Source organism: Lycorma delicatula, chromosome 11 (assembly GCF_047948215.1).
Source record: "Lycorma delicatula isolate Av1 chromosome 11, ASM4794821v1, whole genome shotgun sequence".
NCBI lineage: Eukaryota > Metazoa > Arthropoda > Insecta > Hemiptera > Fulgoridae > Lycorma > Lycorma delicatula.
Window position 1 is genome coordinate 53,627,421 of NC_134465.1, and position 22,321 is coordinate 53,649,741.

Here is a 22,321-nt window from a genome sequence, read left to right on the forward strand (position 1 = left end):
GTTGGGTCGTCTACAACATTTTTAGTTGTAGCACTTAACACAAATGACACCTAGTCAACTATTCTAATAATAGTTTATTTAAAATAAAAACCAGTTATAATGTTTGTTTTAGTGCACCCTGTACTGTTAATTTTAATTTTTATTGTTATAATTAGTATAATCTTGCTTAATCATACCTTGTAACCCATTTTCTAGTTTTTTTTTGTTTTTTTTTTAACAAAGTAAAAAAATATCAAATTCTTTAGGTTAAGTTTTAGTTTTTCAAATTTCAACAAATTGAAGATTGATTTTAAACAGAGGATGAAATAAAAAGAATTGGTTAAAAATTACTAATATTATAATTTTTCTTTATATTTTTAAAAATTTCTAAGAAGTATTAATGTATAAATGAATCATTTTTTAGTATTTTGAAGACTTGGTGGGTAGGCTGGAAAGAAATGCATGATAATGGTTAAAAAATAAAATTCTACTATTTCAATTGACAAAATTTTGATAGTATTCTATAGGTAATAGAGAACTTTTAAGGTATATTGCAGCTGAATTAAATGTTCAGACATCAGCAATTTCAAATTGAAGAAATTTAAAGAATTTTTTTTTAATTGCACTTTGATCAAAACCTGAATGGAAATTTTGAAATTGGCTGAATATCGAAGATTTAATGAACTCTACCTGCTTGATTAAACTTGCAAGATCAAACCAAGCTATTTATGAATTTTAATTATAACATTTTACTGTGAGGTCTAGGTGGTTAGATAGATAGAAAGCATGCTTTAGCATTAATTAAATAGTTGATCTGTAAAATACTGTTTGTGGGTATTGAAGTAATAGATTTGTTAAGATTTTGTTACCAAGAGATCATAATGAACTATTCAGAAGATGTGATATTTAACAATGATGAAATAGGCTTTAATTTGAAATGTTACCATTGAATGCATTAGTTGTTAACTCAGAATAATTTGCTCCTGGACTTAAGGAAATAATTATCTTTCTTATTTACTATAATGTGTAAGGTACTGTAAATTGTCTCTGACTCTACTGGAGAATATAAAAATCCAAGAGTGGTAAAAATATCTGATAAATGTTCGTTTTTCTATTATAGATATAAAAACTTTTTTTTATGTCAGCAGAGTTATACTTGTTTCATTTAGAATTTTTATGTTTAGTGCGTCCATAAAATAATGGTAGAATTTCAATTAGTCATAATATTGGAAAAAAGCATGATAGATTCATGAAGAATGTGTCAAAATGAAGAGAAGAAATTCTTCAAGGATCTTAGCCTTTTGTAGATTTTGATATTGCACTCCTTTAGAAGTAGTTAGTTTGCCCTGCAAACTTAAAAAAAAAAAAAATCAACCTCTTTGCCTGTATAAATGATGTAGAATATTTGATATGATATACAAATACCTTAAGTGATCTGTTCTTGTAAATAGTTCAATTTTATTATTTGAATAGAGAAGATTTGTGTCCTTACAATACACAACAAATAAAAATCCATAGAGATAAGATCTGAAGACCATGGAAGTCAGGCTACTATTTTGTCCAACTCATGGCTGAGGAAATATTTTGTTGAGGTAATCAAACAGTAATGTGACAAAATGTGGAGAAACTCTTGTCAAATTGGAGAAAGAAATTCCCATTCCCTTCTAAAATCAATAAGTTGTTGCCTACAAAAGTTTTTTTTAGCAAAAGGTGAGGGACCAAAAGCTCTTGTCTTGTCTGATTGTACACCACACATTAATGTTTTGGCATCATGTTGATATTTTATAATGACAATTTGTAATTAGTTACCTTCAATTCAAATATTATACCAATGTACTCATCCTAAAACATGAAATGTTCCTTAACATTGAAAATAAATTCCCTACATAGTCTGACCTATCCAGAATGTAGTGAATTCAAATTGTTTGGTTTTATTATGTAGATAAATTTTATGTAACACCTGAATTTTATAATTGGCAAGGCACAGTTGTTTTTTTTTTAAATATTGTGAATAGTCGTTTTTGGAACACCTAAATCAACAGAACACTTGCCTATTAATTTTTTTGGTCCATGCAAATAACCTATTTTGACAGCTTCAACAGAACAGTCTCATCAGGAATTTATATTCTTTCAGGGCATGATTGCTTCAGTATGTTCTGTCCGTTTCTCTGAGTTGTTTGTCCTATTAGCAAATGTTATTTTTGTATGATGGGCCTTCATTTAACACTTGAGTGTGTTCACACCTAAAAAGCATAATCAACTCAAACTTAGCAAATCACAATACACATAGAAACTTACTCTGAATTATTATCATGCTTTGTTCCAAAACTACAACTATTTGTAATCCTGCCACTATTTTACAGATAGGCTGTAAATAGTGGTGGGATTACAAATATTAATCTCCCCCCCTCTCTCTCACTCTCTCTGTGTGTGTGTGTGCGTGTGCATGTTTATATATATGTGTGTGTGTGATTAATTTAATGCATTTGTTAAAAAAAAATAGAAACTGCAACTACAGTTATGGACAGAGATATTATTTTTCTACAGTAATCCAGTGTCATATAGTTTACATATTGATTCCCAGTCAAGAAATCAATAACATTACAAATTAAAACAATTCAAAGTACTAGAAGTTTTTTTAATGACTTTTTACTAAAGTCTCTTTTCATGGTAGTGCTCATTGATGATTTGGCTGTTTTAATAACTTCAGTTTTTATGTAATCAGATGTGTAGTACTAATGAATTTTATTTATAGTAGTGACTTGTCATGTTTTAAATAGATTTCATTAGAAAGCTACCTATGTAATGGAATTATAAGAAGATGGGGCTAGTCTTATGCTAAGCATGTGAAACGTTTTTCACATGCAACCATTGTCGTATTGAGTAAGAAGTTTTTCTTAACTTTAAGGGGGAAATCTCTTTTATCCCCTACTTAGCACTGGTGAAATTTACTTCTGGCTTGCCGAAAGGGATTTTTTATCTTGTAATTTTACATTAGGGGTTTCAAAATCCTTGTAGCAGTTTTTTCAGAAAAAAATATTATTTGAATATTTTATGTTCTTGATTTATTTATTTATTTTAATTTCTTTACTGTTTTTATTGGGTTATATTTAGGTTGCTATTGTTATTGTATGGAATATTTTTTATAGTACCACATTTGGGCCAGACTTCCATGATGTGATGGCTGGTGTTTCAGGAAGATAATATAAATTTAGGTTGTTATTAATATAACACCCATCATAAAAATATAGGTTTTGGTGTTTGTTGCTGTGTTCAGTTTTTAATTAATATTATATTGCTCAGTAAAAACAATAAATCCATCTGATTTTAAATAGCTTAAAGACAATGCGTTCTATGTATGCTACTTTTTCTTAAGTTGTATAAATTGCTGTGATTTTAAATGACATAAAATGCTATGATTTTTGTTAATAAATTTCAAGAGCAAGCACATTAATTTCACCCAGTATTTAACTTTGTTATTATGTTATTGTATGAGAATCAGCTAATTTTATATGGTTTCAGATCTATAAATTTTATCTTTAATTTTCAATTCTTTTCTTTTATATGATACTTCATGTACCTTGTAGAACTATCAGAATAGAATATAAGGGGTTATACAGTGTGTATTTTCCTTACCCAGGTCTTGGTTGTCTTTTTATCACATTTTTTATATTTTTTTAAAGTGTTATCAAAATAAATAGTTTTAATACTTCTATTGCCCTGCATTTTTTTGCAATAAAATATAGTAAAAACTTTAAAAAAATTATGATTATGTCGCTTTAATATAACATTTACTGTTTAGTTCAAGACTTTAAACTCTGAATTTTAAGGAAACTCTAAGAAATCATTACCTGAAACCATTACATTTGTTGTGATGCAGTACCATACTGTACGAAGGTTAAAATTTTAATTGTAAATGACAGCAATGCTATTTAACATCTCTCAAAAATTCATCTTGATTGTTTTAAATATTTTTTTGATTTGATACTATATTTTGGTGTGTAATTTTTTACATTAAATTTACGAAAGCATTGTCATATTGTATGATGTTTTTAAAATATTATTGTACCTAACAATAAATCTGTAGTGTGCCATTTCTTGCATTATTAGATACCTCAGTAATAAAAAAACTTAAAATCTTTATCTTCTTACTTTATGGGTACATGATGAAGTCAAAACTCAGTTTTTTACAATATGTAATTAATTTTTTTTTAAATTCATATTTTTAAAGTTTTAGTTCATTTCTTTTGTTTCAGGTAAAAGTAAAGAAGCAGAAATAAAAAGGATTAATAAAGAATTAGCAAACATACGTAGTAAATTTAAAGGTGACAAAACATTAGATGGTTATCAAAAGAAAAAATATGTTTGCAAATTGTTGTTTATATTTTTGCTTGGACATGATATCGATTTTGGTCATATGGAAGCTGTTAATTTATTATCTTCTAATAAATATTCTGAAAAACAGATTGTAAGTAAAATTTGTTTTTCTTTTGTCTGTATTCTATTGTATTATATAAATTATAAATTTTAATGGCTGGAAAATATAGGTTTTTTCTTTTCTTTAAAAAAAAAGAAAGTAAAATTAATATTAAATAATAGTTTGTGGTTGTAAGTATTTTCTATCCATATATTTTTCATTAAAATAAATAAAGATGAAGACTGAACAAAACATCTTGACGTATATAAATGTTGTCTGAACTAATATTCAAAACATTGATTGCTAGGGAGTAAAGGTTATTCCACATTATTTATCTTTAGTATGCTTAACTTGAATGAACTTTTTTTTTAAGCCACATAGATAATTTTTGTATTTCTACTTTACTGAATAATTGGTAGAATAACAAATAATAATTGGTACAATAACCAAATAAAAGCAAATCAGATTTTCTTTGAAAAGAATCTCAACAAGTATGAGGTAAACAATCTTTGTTTTAGAATTAACAATGTAAATAAAAAAAAAAAAAAAAAAAGTTGAAGGGTTGTAGACATGAATATTCAATTCATAAAGACTGTTTGATCAAAACAGTGAGAGGTTAAGTCTTATTTTTAAGTTGATTAATATATAATATGTATTTATATTTAAGTATGTTTTGCTTTCTGCTTGTAAAAAAATTATTCAATTGATTGTGCCTTGATATTGTCTTTCTTGAAGAATATTGCATAGGTAGTTTATTGTTGGAAGCAGTTTCAACACTAGATATATATAAATATAAATTGGTGTAATATAGAAAGTTGTTAGTAAATCTTATTACATTGAGTTTACAAGTGATTAATATTTTAAATAGTTTCACTTCTTTCTTGGAAGGTATATAATGATATGAAAGTATGCAAGTGGACATAAGTCTCTACTCCAAGTTTGTAATGACTTAGTTAATTTTGTAATACAGAAGGCATGATTTTTTATGACTGATGCCTTAAAGAATAATCTCTGTACAATATTACTCTAATTTGACCTATATTATTTGACTTAAAATTATTGATTTGTTCTTGTTAAATTATTTATCAATCTGATTCTAGAAATTCTAGGGAATTCTAGAAAGTCACTTTAGGATTGAGACACAGTAATACTTGTATACCTTTAACGTACACTTTAACTTTTTTATTTATCTAATATTTAAAGCGGCATCTGCTGTTATTATCATGTGATCATTAGGTATGAAAATACAACAGCAACACTGAACTATGATCATTCTGTATTCTTGACTTTGATGATTTGTTGAAGTTGGTTCAGTTGAACTAATTGGTGAATCCCAACAAATATTGGCTCTGTTTTTGGGTTTTTCCTTAACTTTGACCCTTTAAATTCCATGAAGCTACCTGTTGAAAAGTTCCAGGTATTGCAGAATTATCATACTGTAAGAAAATTTTATTTACTGTCTTACCCAGGACAGGAAGTTATTTATTTTTAACATTATTGTTATTATTGTGGAAACAGCAACATAATTTTAAAACAATTGTGATTATTAGAAAATAAAAATACAAGATTTTTATTATTTTGTTTGCAAAAGAGCAAATTTCATGGGGCCAAGTTTTTTTGCTCTTCCTTCTTACTGATGTTTAAATAATTATTGAATTCACTCTGCATTAGTATTGAGAGATATGGAATAATGTATCTTCAGAAATTACATCATAAGACTTGTTTCTTTAAAGATTCTTTAAACATTTGGTTGTAATAAATTATAAACAACATTATACAACAACTAAAAAACAGGACTAACCTCTAAAAAGTATTTGTTTAGGACTGAATTTTAGTAGTTATTGATTCCTAAGCATTCCTCTCTTGCATCTATACTCTGGTCTAGATGGTGTTCCATTTATCAAAATAGGCCTTAGTTTCTTTATCACATTATTTTGGTCATCCTTGTCTTTTTAAGTTTGGTAATAGCCGGAAATCGCAGACAGCTAAGTAAAGTTAAAAAGAAGAATGACCTTATTTGTTAATTAGTTTGATCAGAAATTTCTCTAGCAATGATTGCCATCATAGTTTGGTACATTGTTGGTCTGATAATCCACTTGTGAAGCCACAATTGAAGTTTTTTCTTTTAAAGAGAATTTCTTAATTTTTCATTAGCTATTAATTACCCGCTTAATCATTTATCAGATTGTACCGTATCTTGTTCTTTGTCCGTATTTGGATTCATTATTTTTTTTTTTGGATAGCCAAAAACGAGGTTATTTATGTTTCTAGTCCATCTTTGACGAGTGTCTTTTGTCATCAAGACATCCACATTATATGCTGCTTTCAATTAATCCAATGTTTCAGCAGCAGTCTTGTCAATTTTTCATGCAAAAAATGTTGATTTTCATACACTGCTGTAAACTTTGATCATTCATTTTTATGTCAGTATATAAGATCTTTATTGTTTTAACACTAGTCAACTAATAATAAATGACTGTTAGTTTGAGGTTTACCCATGAATTTATTATATCATGTATAAACAAGATAACATATAATTCCAGTTAATATGATCAACAGTATATGGCTGTTCTGAAATTAAATCATCATCCCTTATTATAATTAAATTATTTTTTTAATGCTTAACAGCAAAACTACCTTTCTATTAAGTCACCATTTAAATCTAATTATCATATTATATCTCCAGTTTTTGAATTTCATCCATCATTTGGAAGGCGGTCAGTAGTTTTGTAAACTGCGCAGAGCTTTTTGACCTAATTTTCAATTCATCTGATCAGATCAGATCAGAACATTACAGTTGATGGTTGAATACTTCAGCTATAATTTTGAAGGAATGTTTTTGATGAAGTATTCCATCTAAATTACCACCATTGTTATTGGATTTCAATAGTACTTTACCTGTATGTTAACTTTATACTATAACTTTTTCTTGATTGTCTGATCAAGCAAGCGATCCATTTACAAATACACGTAGAACTTTATTCTGATGTTTGAAATGATTATAAAATAGTAATACAGTTTTTATTATTTCAGGGTTATCTATTTATATCGGTTCTCGTTAATACAAATAGTGACCTTATAAAGCTTATTATACAAAGTATAAAAAATGATCTTGCTTCAAGGTAGGTATGGTTAAATATATTTTATTGTTATTACTATTTAAATTTTGTCAAAATATAATAAAATTTTTAAGTATGTTTTAAAATAAACTGCATACCGTTGTGGTCGTATGAAATGTTGGACTCTATGATTATATTAAAATTCAGTAGTTATTTTCTGATTAATGTAACTTTGTGGTTATTATTTTAATGTAATTTATTTAAAAAAATTAAAATACAAACATTACTTTTATAAAATAAAACTTTAGTTTTATTATTTTTGAACATTTTTTATCATTTTTGTTTTAATTCATGGTTGTTTGTAATGAGTAACTGATATGCTAGCAATGTTGTGTAACCTGGATGTAGAATAAGCTGCTTTTCATCTACTATATGATTGGATATAATGTCATGTCTAAAAAACTTGGATATCTTTTACTACTTTGATGTGATGTCAGAAAAGATATGATGTATGACAGTGTATTTCTTAACTGACTTATAAAAAGAGGTTTTTTATTTAACTATGTACTCATATGTGTACATCTGTTTGTATGCTAATCTTTACTGTTTAGTTAATGGGTTAATTGAAATCATTCTTTTTTTTTCATATAAAATATTTCCGTAATGGTACTATGTAAGAGTTTTTTTCCAGCATAATCTAAGCATTAGATTTTTATATAAAAAATTAAACTGTTTTACACAGACAAATTTGGATATTTTTAAAAGCTTTAACTCGCTTTAGGAATAATCAAATCTTGCAACTGCTGTATCTTTTGATCTATCGTATGATAATCAATGAAATTTGGAACACGTATGTAACTTTGATGACAATACAGCACCAAGGTGTCAGAATTTGATATGACCCGCCTCCACGCACTACCACTACGCTAAATTCATGCATTTAGTTGAAAATTTTCATTTCTCATGAACTATCGTATGAAAATGATTGAAATTTGGTACACGTATGTAACTTTGATGTGTAAAAATATTTATTTTTACACATCTTAAAAAAAAATACAAAAAAAACAAAAAAAATTACAAAAATATATTTGATTACATAAAAAATTATTTTTTAAAAAAGCTTTTATTTAACTAATATTAATATTAACATTAATAAAAAAGGAAACAAATTAGAAAAACCCTCTAAAAAGTAAAAAATAAGAATTAAATCAAATTGAGAATTTTAAACAAAAAAAATATAATATATTAACAAATATAAAAATGCACTGGAAAGTAAAAAAATAAATTATATAAATATCTAATAAATAAAAAATAAATAAATGTAATAATTATTAAATTTTAAAATGAAAAGTAATGAAAATATTTAGTTAAATAAAAGCGTGGCGCAATTTTTATAACAATGTTTTCGAATAAGTATTTATAGACATTTGCTGTATTGTAAAATATATTTTTTGTCTAATGAGGTAGTTTAGTATATGCATATACTTTATTTATCTGTAATAAAATAACTCAAGTTTTAATTCTTTGATGGTTCAAATTTGCACTGAGATGACCTTTAAGGGTTAATAAGATTAAAAATAAAAATTAAATTTAGAAATCTTGCACAAAGTTATTGCATTTTGACGGTAATCTGAAAAATTATTATCATTATAATTGTAATCGTAATTATAAATTCATTAAATAAAAATTCATAATTAATTAAAATGAAACTAAAGTGGAAAGAGTGCGTTCAATTTGGCTTAGATTACAGGCAGAATTCGAAGATGAACTTCAACTATGTGAGAACACATACAAAGAAAGCGAGTGGGTGCATTTTCCCAGACTGTTACTTGTAGTTAGTCAGTCTCAACTGGAGAGGTTCCAGCAGACCTTTCCACCTCCTCGCATCATTATTGAAAATTAAAATTAATTGTTGTAAAAATAAAAGTTGTGTTGTTTTAAAGAAATTATAAAAACTGTGCCATGCTTTTATTTAACTAAATATTTTCATTACTTTTAATTTTAAAATTTAATAATTATTACATTTATTTACTTTTTATTTATTGGTTATTTATTAGATATTTATATAATTTATTTTTTACTTTTCAGTGCATTTTTATATTTGTTAATATATTTTATTTTTTTGTTTAAAATGTTCAATTTGATTTAATTCTTATTTTTTACTTTTTAGAGGGTTTTTCTAATTTGTTTCCTTTTTTATTAATGTTAATATTAATATTAGTTAAATAAAAGCTTTTTTAAAAAATAATTTTTTATATGTAATCAAATATATTTTTGTAATTTTTTTTGTTTATGTCATTGTATAGCATCATGAAGATATTATCAATGATAATATCTTCATATTATTTATGACATTCTGATATTCAAAATATTTTCTTAAAATTAAGTAGGAAACTTAACTTAAAAAAGTTATACCTATTTCTCTATTACAGAAAACCTTAGCTATGAAAAAAAATAGTGAAATGAGATGTACTTATTAAAGAATATTAAAAACCACACTAAATGTAAATGTAGCTGAAGTTGTACTAAGTAAAGACCAGTTGGATCTCAAAAAGAGAATGAATGTAAATAAGGCAGTTGCAGTTCCCAGATTTACTTTTTAAAAGACTTAATTTGCAAAAAGCCACTTATGTGATATTTGTAGATCTGGAGGATTTTGATAATGTATAATAGGACAGAATTTAAAAAATTGTAAATGAATTTGATTAAAATATAGGGGAAGATGACTTATATAATCTGCATAAAATCAGACAGCCTTGATAAGAGTTGAAAATGAAGAAAGGCAATCTGTGATTCAGAAAGGATTTTGACAGTGATGTTGTTTATCACCATTGTTTTTCAACTTTTATACAGAAGAAGCAATACAGGAATTGCAGGAGAAATTTGAGAGTAGAGTAACTGTGGAAGGAAATAGAAATAAAATTAATCAATAATCTTGTTTTGACAGAAACCAAAATTGAGCTAGAAATGCTTTGAAAGGTATCGATTCATTTCTAGGAGAGAAATTTAGTATAACAAAATATATAGTATGAAGTCAAGTAAAAAACAGTTATGAGATGTCATAGAAGGAAGGATGATAACAAATTTAATCTTAAGATAGGAGAATATAATATACCTGAAGTTAAAGAATTTTACTACCTGGAAAGTGAGGTTATCAAAGATAAAGTAAGGTAGAGGTCAAACGGAGTAATGTAAGCAAGGAGAGCTTTCACATAGAAAACAAGTCACTAGTATCAAATGTAGATATATAAATTAAAAAGATATTGTTAAAAATATCTATAATATGTAGATAGCTCTTAACGGTAGTAAAATGTGGACTGCAAGAAGATTGGAAACAAAAAGAATTGGAGGTCTTTGTAATCTAGTGCTGCAAGAGTATGTTGAAAGTTATATAGGTTGATGAATAGATCTAAAAATTGATTTTTTTTTTTGGCAAAATCTTGCGAAAAATCGTGAACTACATTATTAAGCCATTTATTACAACTAGGTTTTGTTAATTTGGTCATAGAAAGGTGTGTAAAAAATAAAACTGTACAGAAATATGAAAATGAAATGTATGTAAAACAGATAATTGCAGAGTAGGATATGGAACTTTTTCTGGGATTGAAAATACTGAAAGGAGCATCAAATAAGTCAAGTGACTGAGACTACAGCTCTAAATACATTAGGCAGCTCTGGTTATTTTGTGTATGTTTTATTAATGTACTGAAAAAGAGAAAATTAAACTTTAAAAAAAAAAATTTAGCTCTTGTCTTTAAGCAGTATGTCAAAATTTTATACTGCATGTACACCCTCTTATACAGACTAATGATACATTTGAAATCCCTCTGAAAATTCCTCTTTCCACTGTTCGCAACATTGTTCATAAGCAGCTCCATTTGCAAGTGTTCAAGTCACAATGCCTTTATTACATTAAACCAAATGAACGCCGCCTATGAAATCAGTTTGCTGCAGAGGTTCTAGCATTACCATTTTGAAAACAATCCTAATTATCTTATTGCATTGTTATTTAGTGATGAGAAGGCAACCTTTCATATGTGCAGAAAAGTTAACAGACACAATTGTTAAATTTGGCAAACTAAAAACCCCTATGTAGTAATTGAAAATGAAAGGGAGACTCACTGAAAGTCAATGTCTGGTAAGGATTACACAAAAATGGCGGCACTGGTACATTTTTTTTTTTCATGGGAGCCCACTGTGATAGGAGACAGGACATGCGTATTTTGACATGCTTGAGAACTTTGCTGTTTCTCAGATTCCTGCAGTCAGTTTCCAACAATATGATGCTTCACCACGCTTTCATTGAGTTTTTAATGTTCTTAAACAACACTTTCCCTGGATATTGGCGGTCCAACAGCATGGCCACCTAGATCTCCAGATATCACTTCTTTGGACATTTTGTTTGGGATTTATTAAAAGTTGTGTGTACCAAAGAAAATTTTGAGATTTGGACTATTTAAAACAGAGAATTGTTGAAGCTGTTGGTCTAATAATGCCACAGATGGTTCTAAACACCAAGACAAGAGTTAGATTATCATCTAGACTCTTTGTGAGGTACAAAAGGTGCACACATTGAACTTGACTAACCTACATTAAAAGTTGGCGAGTTGCTATGTTTATTAAAAAAAAAAAAAGAAGATATTTATTGGTTCTCTTAATATAAGCAGTTACTTTTGAATACCTTTAGCCTGGACACTGTGTATTATCAAAAATTGTAGTAGTAGATGTAAGGTTAAAATTTTATTTGTCTTGAACTTTAACTAAATAAATATCTTGTTTATATGCTTTTGCTTTAAGGAATCCAATACATGTGAATCTTGCCATGCAGTGTATAGCAAATATTGGTAGTAAGGAAATGGCTGAAGCATTTGGTTATGACATTCCTAAATTACTCGTTTCTGGGTGAGTTATTTGTTATGTAATGATACTTCTGTTTTTGTGTTTTCTAAAATCTGATAATTTAAAATATAAAGCTAAAAAGTACTTCCCTAATAATTTATATATTAGAAAATTTTTCCTGGTGGGCCTATCCATTTTAAGTGTCCCAAAAAAACACAGCTGGTTGCTTGACCAATTCCAAAAAAAATTGAAACTTGCCCACTTGTTTCCTACATTTTCAGGACCTTAAAACTATTTTGTTTTTAAATAGTTTTGTTATGGTGCGCACACCTAATTTTGTGATTGTAATGTTTACGGAAAAAATCAAAACTAAAAAGCTGTTGATCCTGAACAAAATGATTCCGCTTTTAACAGGTTTTCATGATTTTTGAGATGTTATAGTGTTTTTATTAGTACATTACACAAGAAACTTTTTTTTTATTTGCCATAAACATCTACAAAAACACTGTAAGTTGTGCAAATTTGAGATTTTTATCACCCACCACCGCTATCAGAGTTATTTGAAGCCAAAATTTGAATTTTTGTTTAAAAATTAGGTTTCAAAAATTTATATAAATTCAGGGGTAAGTATTATCACTGTTATTATTATTTATGGTAAAACTATTAACATATACCTACATATAAAAAAATGAATCCGACAATTACCACGATATTGTTGTAACTTCTTACTTCATACAGAGCTATGGAATGTGATATATCTTTGAAAATACATTTCTCCCCATTCACATCTGAATTTTTTTCCGGACAACCTTGGAGATGTAAGTGGTGGTGAATGTTTCCACCAAGACATTTCGGTGATGAAAATGGAATACTAATATGCTAGCCAATTACTTTTGGACATTGATTTGGGATATGCCTGAGGCTATTTATAAAAGAAAAGCATCAGCTAAATCATTGTAACACAGGTATGGCCATGCAAATTATAGATTTTACTGATTTTAATTATATTCTCCTTAATTTTTTTTGAAGCGTAATTTATTTAAAACTAAGGATGATAGAAAAATTGTATTTACAGATCTGTAATGTACGCAAAAAAACAATTCAAGAAATGGTATCGCAAATAGAGAAACATTTTAACATAAAAAAAAAAAATTTTATGTTAGTTTAGTTGGTTGTTAGCCATTTAGTTTAGTCATTTTGTCAGTAGTTTACATTTTACATTCAACCATTTATAGTGAGTGGTACAATTATTGATCCCACAGAGTGTGAAGTACAAGGGATAATCTGATTTTTGATGGCCAAAAGCAATTCTGCAGCTGAAATTTATAGACAAATTTGTGATGAATATCACAATATATATATATATAAAATGGGCTGAATATCATGAATGATGGTAAAATAAAATGGCAGTGCTATTCATTTTGAGGAAGGCAAACAAACTTAGCAGTCAGCTGTTTGTTAATAACAGATGATATGATTGAACATGGTGACAAAAAAAAATTGAGGAAATTGCTACTTCGCTTTATCACGTCACAGTTGTCTTTGATGTTTCCTAGTGTTTTGTGATCTTTAAAAATCTTAATTTAAAAACACTCTGGATATTGTTTTGTCAAATATGAAAAACTTCTGCTACAGCCTTCAGTCTAGGAGTAATGACAAAGTTATGAAATATTATTATTAATGTATATATATTTTTTTTTAATTTCAAATAAATACAAAACTGGTATGTAATTATTTTTTCTGTACTATTTGATCTTTTTTTTTTATCATTCACCTGCCACTAAATGAACAATATTTCTCAATAACATTAGTGAACATCTGTTAATTTAATAAAACAGCATTATTTAATGAAAAACTTTTATTTTTATTACATTTTTTTTTTTTTATCAGATAAGTTAATTTCTTTAAGTAGCAACTTTTGGTTTGATGTGATTTTGAATATAAAATATTAAAATAAAGTACTTTAAAAGTGGATTTTATATATATATATACACACACAAGCATTATTACATGGTGTTAATCAAAGTATTAGATATTATTTATTACCTGAAAGAGAACAAAAAAAAATAAGTAAATAAAAAAATTGTTGAGAATTGTTTCATATCTTATTGTTACTTTTTCTTTCTAAAATCTTTTTTCTAAAATTCACCCAAAGTATGTAAGTCACAAAAACTGTTCCTTCAAGATGGACAAAAAACCCCACTCAAAATTGAAAGAAATTTCTTCAAAGGTTGACTTTTTCTAAAATGCATCCCCAGGACTTAAAGTAAAAACGTTTTACATAGGAAGTAGGTTTAATTTTTCGATTATTTTCTTTTTATAAAGCACATCTTGACATATTAATACCAAAAATTTATTTTTTTTGTCAGTAGAAGAAGTAGCAACATTATCTACATTACAATTTCAATTGTGTAAGTTGTTAAGTTTTGTTAAACTAAGGTAATTTTTGAAGGTTTTTATTTTATTTATAACAGATAAATTATATTGTTTACATATAATACTGGGTGATTCAAAAAGGACTTCACAAATTTAAAAGCATATAAAAATTTATTAAGATAACTTACAGATTCCATTGAGATCTCATTATAGAAAAACACATCAAGTTTGTCATCCAACATTCACTTTGGTTCGATATGGCTTCCATTTTTATTGCAACGTACATCCCAACTGAAGTCGATTTCATTCCAGACTGTAGCCAGCAAGTCGGGCATTACCTCAGCAGCTGCAGTGTTAATTTGAATTCTTAGCTCAACAAGATCAGCAGACAAAAGTGTGATACATAACCCGATTTTTAGTGAAACTCCACAAGAAAAAAATCTAGTAGGGTCTAATCTGGGGAGCGAGGCGGCCACGCAATTGGTCCTTCACAACCAATCCACTGACTTGAAAATCAAGTATCAAGAAAATCTCAGGACTCTTAGGTGGTTGTGATATGGTGCCTCGAGTTGCTGATAGTAATGGCATCCATCTTGGTCATAATCGTCTAACTGAGGAATTAGAAAATTTTATAACATGTCCTGGTAAACAATAACATTTACAGTTGCCTCCTGGAAAAAGATTGAGCAGTTCTGTCTGGAAGAACCTGTCTCAACAAAAGTTTGATGACAAGAGTAAATTGTATACATACTAAGAAGCTCCTTAGTTTACGCTATGAAAATTACATTGAAGTGCAGTTGCTGACTGCAAATCATGAAATAAAAAAACATCGTGAGCACGTTCTGCACCAGCAAATGTATCAATTTTTAACAACACTGGTTACAGCGCTGGTGGCCAAATTTGGTACTAATGAACTACGCGAGTCAAATTTGATGTGTTTTGCTATGAAATGAGACCTCAACTGATACAGTAAGTTATTTCAATAAATTTTTATATGCTTTTAAAGTTGTGAAGTCCTTTTTGAATCACCCGGTAGTTGTGTAAAATAATAGAGAACATACACAAAATTAGATAGTGAACAGAAATTGATGTAAACAGTTATTGAAACCAAAATCCTTTTTTCCTTAGAATGCAATTTAGTTACTTATAGATATAACTATATGGATAGTGCTTGCTAGAAAAAAATTTGTCAATTGCCTATATACAGAAATCATGGCGCAATAATGCAATAACATGATTATTTGATTTCTGATTTCTCAAAAACAGTTTACCCGATTTTTTTTTTTTTATATTAAACATTAGAATAAAATTCAGTCTTCCTCTAAATTTCACTGGCAGTAATCATGTAAAAAAAATAATTGCAAAATTAAATCTGGGATGCATAAATGCTTTATATTAATAAAGTGCCATATTCTAAAGGACAGTATCTGAAATGAAACTTGTAAAACAGATTAAGAAATTTTTAGTGTAGAAGTTATAAAGTAATATGGTTAGCTTCATGTACAGGTAAATCATTTTTATATCATTTGCAGTGGTGACTCGTAGCTAAAATTAGTGCTCCAGAAAATATTTTTTTTTGGCTTTTCAAGGCCATGATTAAAATTTTCTGTAAAAAAAAAAAAACAAAAAAAAAGAATCAAATAGAAAAGCTGGAAGCAGGATAATAGTATAATTCTACACTTATCACATTCAAGAATATGGTACACTGTTTTTAAGCACATTGTACTTAAAAACCATATTCGGTTTAACCAAAAAAAAAATAAAATGTCAATACAGATAATATTTTTTAGTATTATTAGATAATAACTTAATTAAATGTCCGCTTAAAAACACTATAGTTCAGTGGTGTTTAATTTAAATTTCTATGTACACAGAAACAAATAAATAATAAGTTTTTACTGTTTTTTGTGCACAATAGCCAAACACCACGCCACTGGAACTGTGAAGCGCACAGTTCCATACAAATATTTTTGTATTTATTTTCATAAACCGTGGGATGGCTACTGACATTAAGCTTAAGGGTTAAAAATTGTACAAGTATAGAGAAAAAAGGACTCATTAATGTTATCGATAGCATTGAGTGGAAATAGGGTGCTGCAGATCCACAGTGCCTATACGCGAGCCACCACTGATCATTTGACTTTAAATATGTACTGACTGGTTACAGAAGTATTGGCTGTCATTGGTGAAGGTAGTTTTTCCATAACAACCAGAATTGTTTAAATCTGTGAAGTGAAGAAGAAGCAGAAAAAGAATTGGTTATGGATAAACAAAACAAAATATATATTGATTTTTTATAATAATAACTTAAATGTATTTTTTTTTTGTCTTATTCTAGTGATACTATGGACGTAGTGAAACAATCCGCAGCTTTATGTCTACTGAGGCTATTCAGAACATCACAAGAAATAATTCCAGGTGGTGAATGGACATCACGTATAGTGCACCTTCTTAATGATCAACACCTTGGTGTCGTTACAGCTGCTGCTTCTTTGATAGATGCCCTTGTCAAACGTAATCCTGATGAATATAAAGGATGTATTAGCCTCGCTGTGTCTAGGCTCAGTAGGGTCAGTTTTTTCTAATTAATTAGTTGTTTTTGTTCTCTATATTTATTTTCTGTAGTGGTATAGGTATTTATTTTTTAGTTTTTACTTAATATTTCTTATTTCATTTAAGTCTTTCTTTTTTAATTTTAATTATTTAACTGAAACTAAATTAACCTAAACAACATATAATATCTAGTTGCATTTGTTATATCTCTTGCCAACATATTAACAGCACAGCTTTTCTATTCCTGTTGTTAAATTTGTTTCAGTCACATTGTATTAAAAAATTCTCTAATATCAATTTTAGTAGTTTTTCTTCTTTATATGTATATCTTGTCTCTTTCTGGTTTAATAGTTTTATCATTGTAAATTAATTTCTTTTCTGATTGAAAGAAGAAAAAAGAAATTTATTTACATCAGAGGTTGAGGAGATTTTGTGGTAGCCTAAAATTACTGATTTGATTTTTCTGAAACTTTGTTGTTGTAGAAAGAAACGGCCTATACAATCACAGCCAGAACATTTTTTGTGGTTTTTGTGTCAAACTTAATACCTGCTGAGATAGTAAAAATTGGATCTGTACTGATGGTAACATGTTGTAATTGGAGATTATTGTTTGTGACAGTGAACTTCAATCTCAAGCATACTCTTCATATCAACATTAGCCTATGTTTTCTCTCTTTTTTTTTCAGTTAAAATTTTGTTGTTTTTTTTTTTTTTTTTACTAAAATATGAGACTAGAGGCCTCTGATTCAAGGCACTATACCACAAGCCAAGTCCAAAAATAGAAAAAAGAAAGAAGGACTGATATTCAATTCATAAGTTATATTTTATAAAAATATTTTTAAATTACTAGATATTATTATTATGTTTTTACCATAATGCTGATGATTTGACCTGCACTACTAATTCAGTTATCATCCCTTTTTAAATTTGTATAACTTGTGTATAAACTATCTGTAATTCTCTGTTACTTGCTTGTATATTAGAAAAGTTAAGTAAGGAAGAGTGGAAGTTGAACTGTTAAAATTTTAGGTCCAGAAAAAATGAAATTCTTAAATAACAAATTAATTAAATATACATATGTGAACAGGAAGCATATATTCAGTCTTAAATCTGATTAAATCAGACTCATATAAAATTAAAAATTAATTTAAAATTAGTTGAATAAATGTCATTTACTTGAGATGAATTCAAAATATTAATATTTATGTAAAAATGCTGCTCTATGATAATTTATTTTGTAGCACAGAAGTAAAATGCATGCTCTCAAGCAGTTAATACTGCATATTTAAAAAATACATAATTCTTTCATAATAAATGTTTTCAGTTCTTTTATTATTCTTTCATTATTTTATTCAGTCAGCTTGACAGATTTCATAAGATGTAAAGTTTGTTTGGGGAGTAGTGGTGTATAAGCTGTGTGAACTCTTAGTTGTCTTGATCCAGTAACATAGAAAGTTTCAGCCTGTAGGCATGAATACAGAGAGAACCTTCATTTACAATTATAGTTAACACTTGGGTTCATAATTTTGCCTTTGCCAAAGATTTTCATGTCCCTAATATATCACACATGTATTAAACTTCAGTAGGTAATTGTAAATCTGCTTCAGTAAAACAAAGCTTGTCTTTGATCTTGTTTTAAGTATGCATAATTTTAGTTCTGTACTTAGCTATATGTTTATGGATGACAACATTAATTTATGATTATTTATAAGAATCATTACCACATGTCCAATGGCACACAATTAACAACACTATACCCAAATCTAATTTATTAAACAAAACATACTCTATAAATTACCTCATAAATATGAACTAATTTGATGTCAATAAAATCTAATCTGTTATCAAAATAATAAAAAAAATAATCATTACAAAATATTTTGATCTTGTTGCTAATAGTAATGTAAAAAATTAACTTATTAAAAAAAACCAACAACCTATCTAATTTTAAAATTAATATTATAATATTACGTTACAATAAATTATGTTTACACTACAATAAATTAATTTTACGAAAAGTTCAAATAAAATAAAAAATAATTTTTGTTTAATGATTAACACTGTTTGAGAAAGTTAACAAAAAATAAAATGACACACAGCTCATATTTGCCAAAAGAAATTGGACTTTAATTAGAAAGAAAACAACTAAACTTATGTTAAATCATAACATTAAAAAAATTAAAAGAAATGATGAAATAAACATAACTTAATTCTATTCAGAATTTATACAAGAAATATCAGCTGAAATCAACATATGAATAATAAGAATACATGACAAATACGTAAAAATACATATATCAAATAATCAATTTGAAAATCTACAATTGAACATAGCCTGAAAAACAAAGGAACTTAAAACATCTTTTTACAATCATATACTTAAACGAAATTAAATGAAATTATGAGACAAACTTAACTTAAGTCTATACAGAATTTATGCAAATAATATTGGCTGAAACAACATATCAATTCTAATAATAAGTGACAAATACATAAAAATACATATATCACATAATCAATTTGAAAATATTGCATTAAAGTACGTGGCTAAAAACAGTTTAAATAACTAAAATACGTTAATATTAACACTACAAGATGGAATACAAAAACAATAAATATTACTAGAACAAATTACAATATTAAAATAAGAAGAGTAATGAGAATTCAGTGCATGAATAAATAAGAATTAATCTCGGCGAATTAACAAATTAAATTAGATTAAATGATAGTCAGTATTTAAAAACCATTTCAAGTAAGGTAATTTACTCCCAGTAACTGACTTTTGAACATAAACTTTTGATGAACAACCAGAATATTATTAATAATAGTTATCAATAATAATATATGAAATATGTCACACATATGTTTTATAATTCTGAAGTAGTGTTTAAATTACAAGTAGATTTGATAATTACGATAGTTGGCATTAATAGCACATAAAATATGTTGCACATGAAAAATGATGGCTTAACCTTTATCTAGGCCACCTTGCATGAATATACTTGAATGAAGAAATGGTTGTATAAGCTAATCTTGAATTTCAAATTCATAGAGTACAATAAATTCAGTATTTCACTGATTTTACTAATAACATAACTGTTTAATATAATAAAAATGAATAAATTGAACTTGCCTTAATCACATATAAATATTTGTAAAAGATGAGCTCGTGAATGAAAGTACACATGAATACATACAGTTAATCCTAGGCGTAGTCTGCAATGGCGGGCGTATTAAGAATACAGAGGTGAAACGTGGTTTAGAAGTTGAACAAGACGTGGCATCTCAGATTTGTTGTAATGAGTTTGGAGAAATTCTGCATCGATAAAATTGTAATAAGCAGCTGGAGAAGATTCGGCGTCGATAGAATTGGCTGGTTTGTAGTAATTGAAACACTTTCATCAGAGACGTAATATATTGAATTTGAAAATTAACTTATCAAAGAAACGAGGCTAGACGAAACATAGAAATCTGCAAAATTCACAAAAAGCTGACGAGAAGAGCAAGAGAGAATGACCACGACGTTTATGAGTATGAATACGATGAAAGTATTAACACAAAGTGCGAGAGAGAAAAATCACAGTCGACTGCACATGGTGAATGTCTGATCTACTCTGCCGAAAAAATGGCGTGATGAAAAGAGGGAGAAAACAAACCTAGGCAGTGGACAGTAGAGAGTGTATGTAAAAGACAAGAGATGTGTGCATGTGTTAGTATGGGAACGAAACAAAAAGGGTGTGTGTGAAGGCAGCAATAAATAATGCGAGATATGAACACGCTGTCACTATTAAGATGACAGAACTGTCCGTCTGACTGACGCCAGGACTCGATAACGGACACAATAAACCAAACAAAGATAATCAAACAGATACACACATGACAAGCTCAATACGAAAAAGAGTAAATAAATTTACCAAGCCTCTAGCAACAGCAAGACCTAACCCTAACTTTGAATTCATTGGAATAAACGGAACTTTACGCAATGGCGTAAACAAACACTATTAATAAAGTTATTAAGTAATAGCTGCAAACAAAGTTCACTTATGTAAGTATTAAATTCAGTTATTGGTTATTAGAAATGGATACAATATTTTCAGAAAAGTACATGTACACAATGTTTTATATTCGAAGTTCTGATCTCACTTGATAAGTTATTTACTCCCAACAATTGCTGTGATGCTACGGTGCAACCAATTTCTGTCTATCATCACTGAACAAACAGGCTGTGAAAGTATTTACAAAGGAAAATTATTTTGTATTAGTATTTGTTTGTGTATCAGTACTTATATGTGATTAATTATTTTATTATTATTGTTTGTTACAGATAGTTACAGCCAGTTACACAGATCTGCAAGATTATACATATTATTTTGTGCCCGCACCTTGGCTGTCAGTTAAACTACTTAGATTACTTCAAAATTATACCCCACCAGGTAAAATATTTATTGATGACCATATTTATGTAATCTTATATAATAAATTAACATAAAGTTATTAATTGTTTTTTAGTGTTCATAACTACTGAACATTAAAAGATCAGATAAATTTTATAAAAAATCTGACATGACCTCCACATGACTTCCTTGTGGGCCTATTAAATTAGATATACACATTTTTTTTAAAATGAAAATACATAAAATTTTATTTCATTAATAACTTCTGATATTTTTTCATTTTTTTTTTTTTGTTATTGAATTATTCATCGTAAAATGTTTTTTTACAATCAGTGGTTAATAATTATTAATAAGTTCATATATTTAAATTTAAAAAAAAGGAAATGAAGTCTGATGTGAACCGATGTGGCTTCCCTTGTAAGATCCAAGCATCTTATTAATTAAAATTTTATTTGGCTGTAACTCTAGAACCATTGAAAATAGGTACCACGTATGATATATCATAGAAAAGCTCTCAGTGAGGGCTTATTATTGCAGTTAAGAAAAAGCCCAATCCAATTTTTTTTTTATTTTGGACTTTTTTGGACACTTTGTTCAGTCGATTGCAATCAAATGGGGAGGTACACAACTAGATGTTACAAAAGTCCTAAATCCAAAATTTCAATGTCCTATGGCTAATTGTTTTTGAGTTATGCGAGATACTA

The 22,321-nt window shown here is 27.7% G+C and overlaps 1 protein-coding gene across 3 annotated transcripts in view; it reads left to right on the top strand.

The window, feature by feature from the left end:
* AP-2alpha (adaptor protein complex 2, subunit alpha) overlaps nucleotides 1-22,321 on the top strand; it is a 125,734-nt gene that overhangs the window by 27,112 nt on the left and 76,301 nt on the right. For all 3 annotated transcript variants that reach the window (XM_075378558.1, XM_075378557.1, XM_075378559.1), the window contains exons 3-7: nucleotides 4,236-4,447; nucleotides 7,430-7,518; nucleotides 12,253-12,357; nucleotides 17,009-17,240; nucleotides 21,548-21,656. In XM_075378558.1, coding sequence (XP_075234673.1) covers nucleotides 4,236-4,447; nucleotides 7,430-7,518; nucleotides 12,253-12,357; nucleotides 17,009-17,240; nucleotides 21,548-21,656 — 747 coding nt within the window. The remainder of the gene's footprint in view (nucleotides 1-4,235; nucleotides 4,448-7,429; nucleotides 7,519-12,252; nucleotides 12,358-17,008; nucleotides 17,241-21,547; nucleotides 21,657-22,321) is intronic.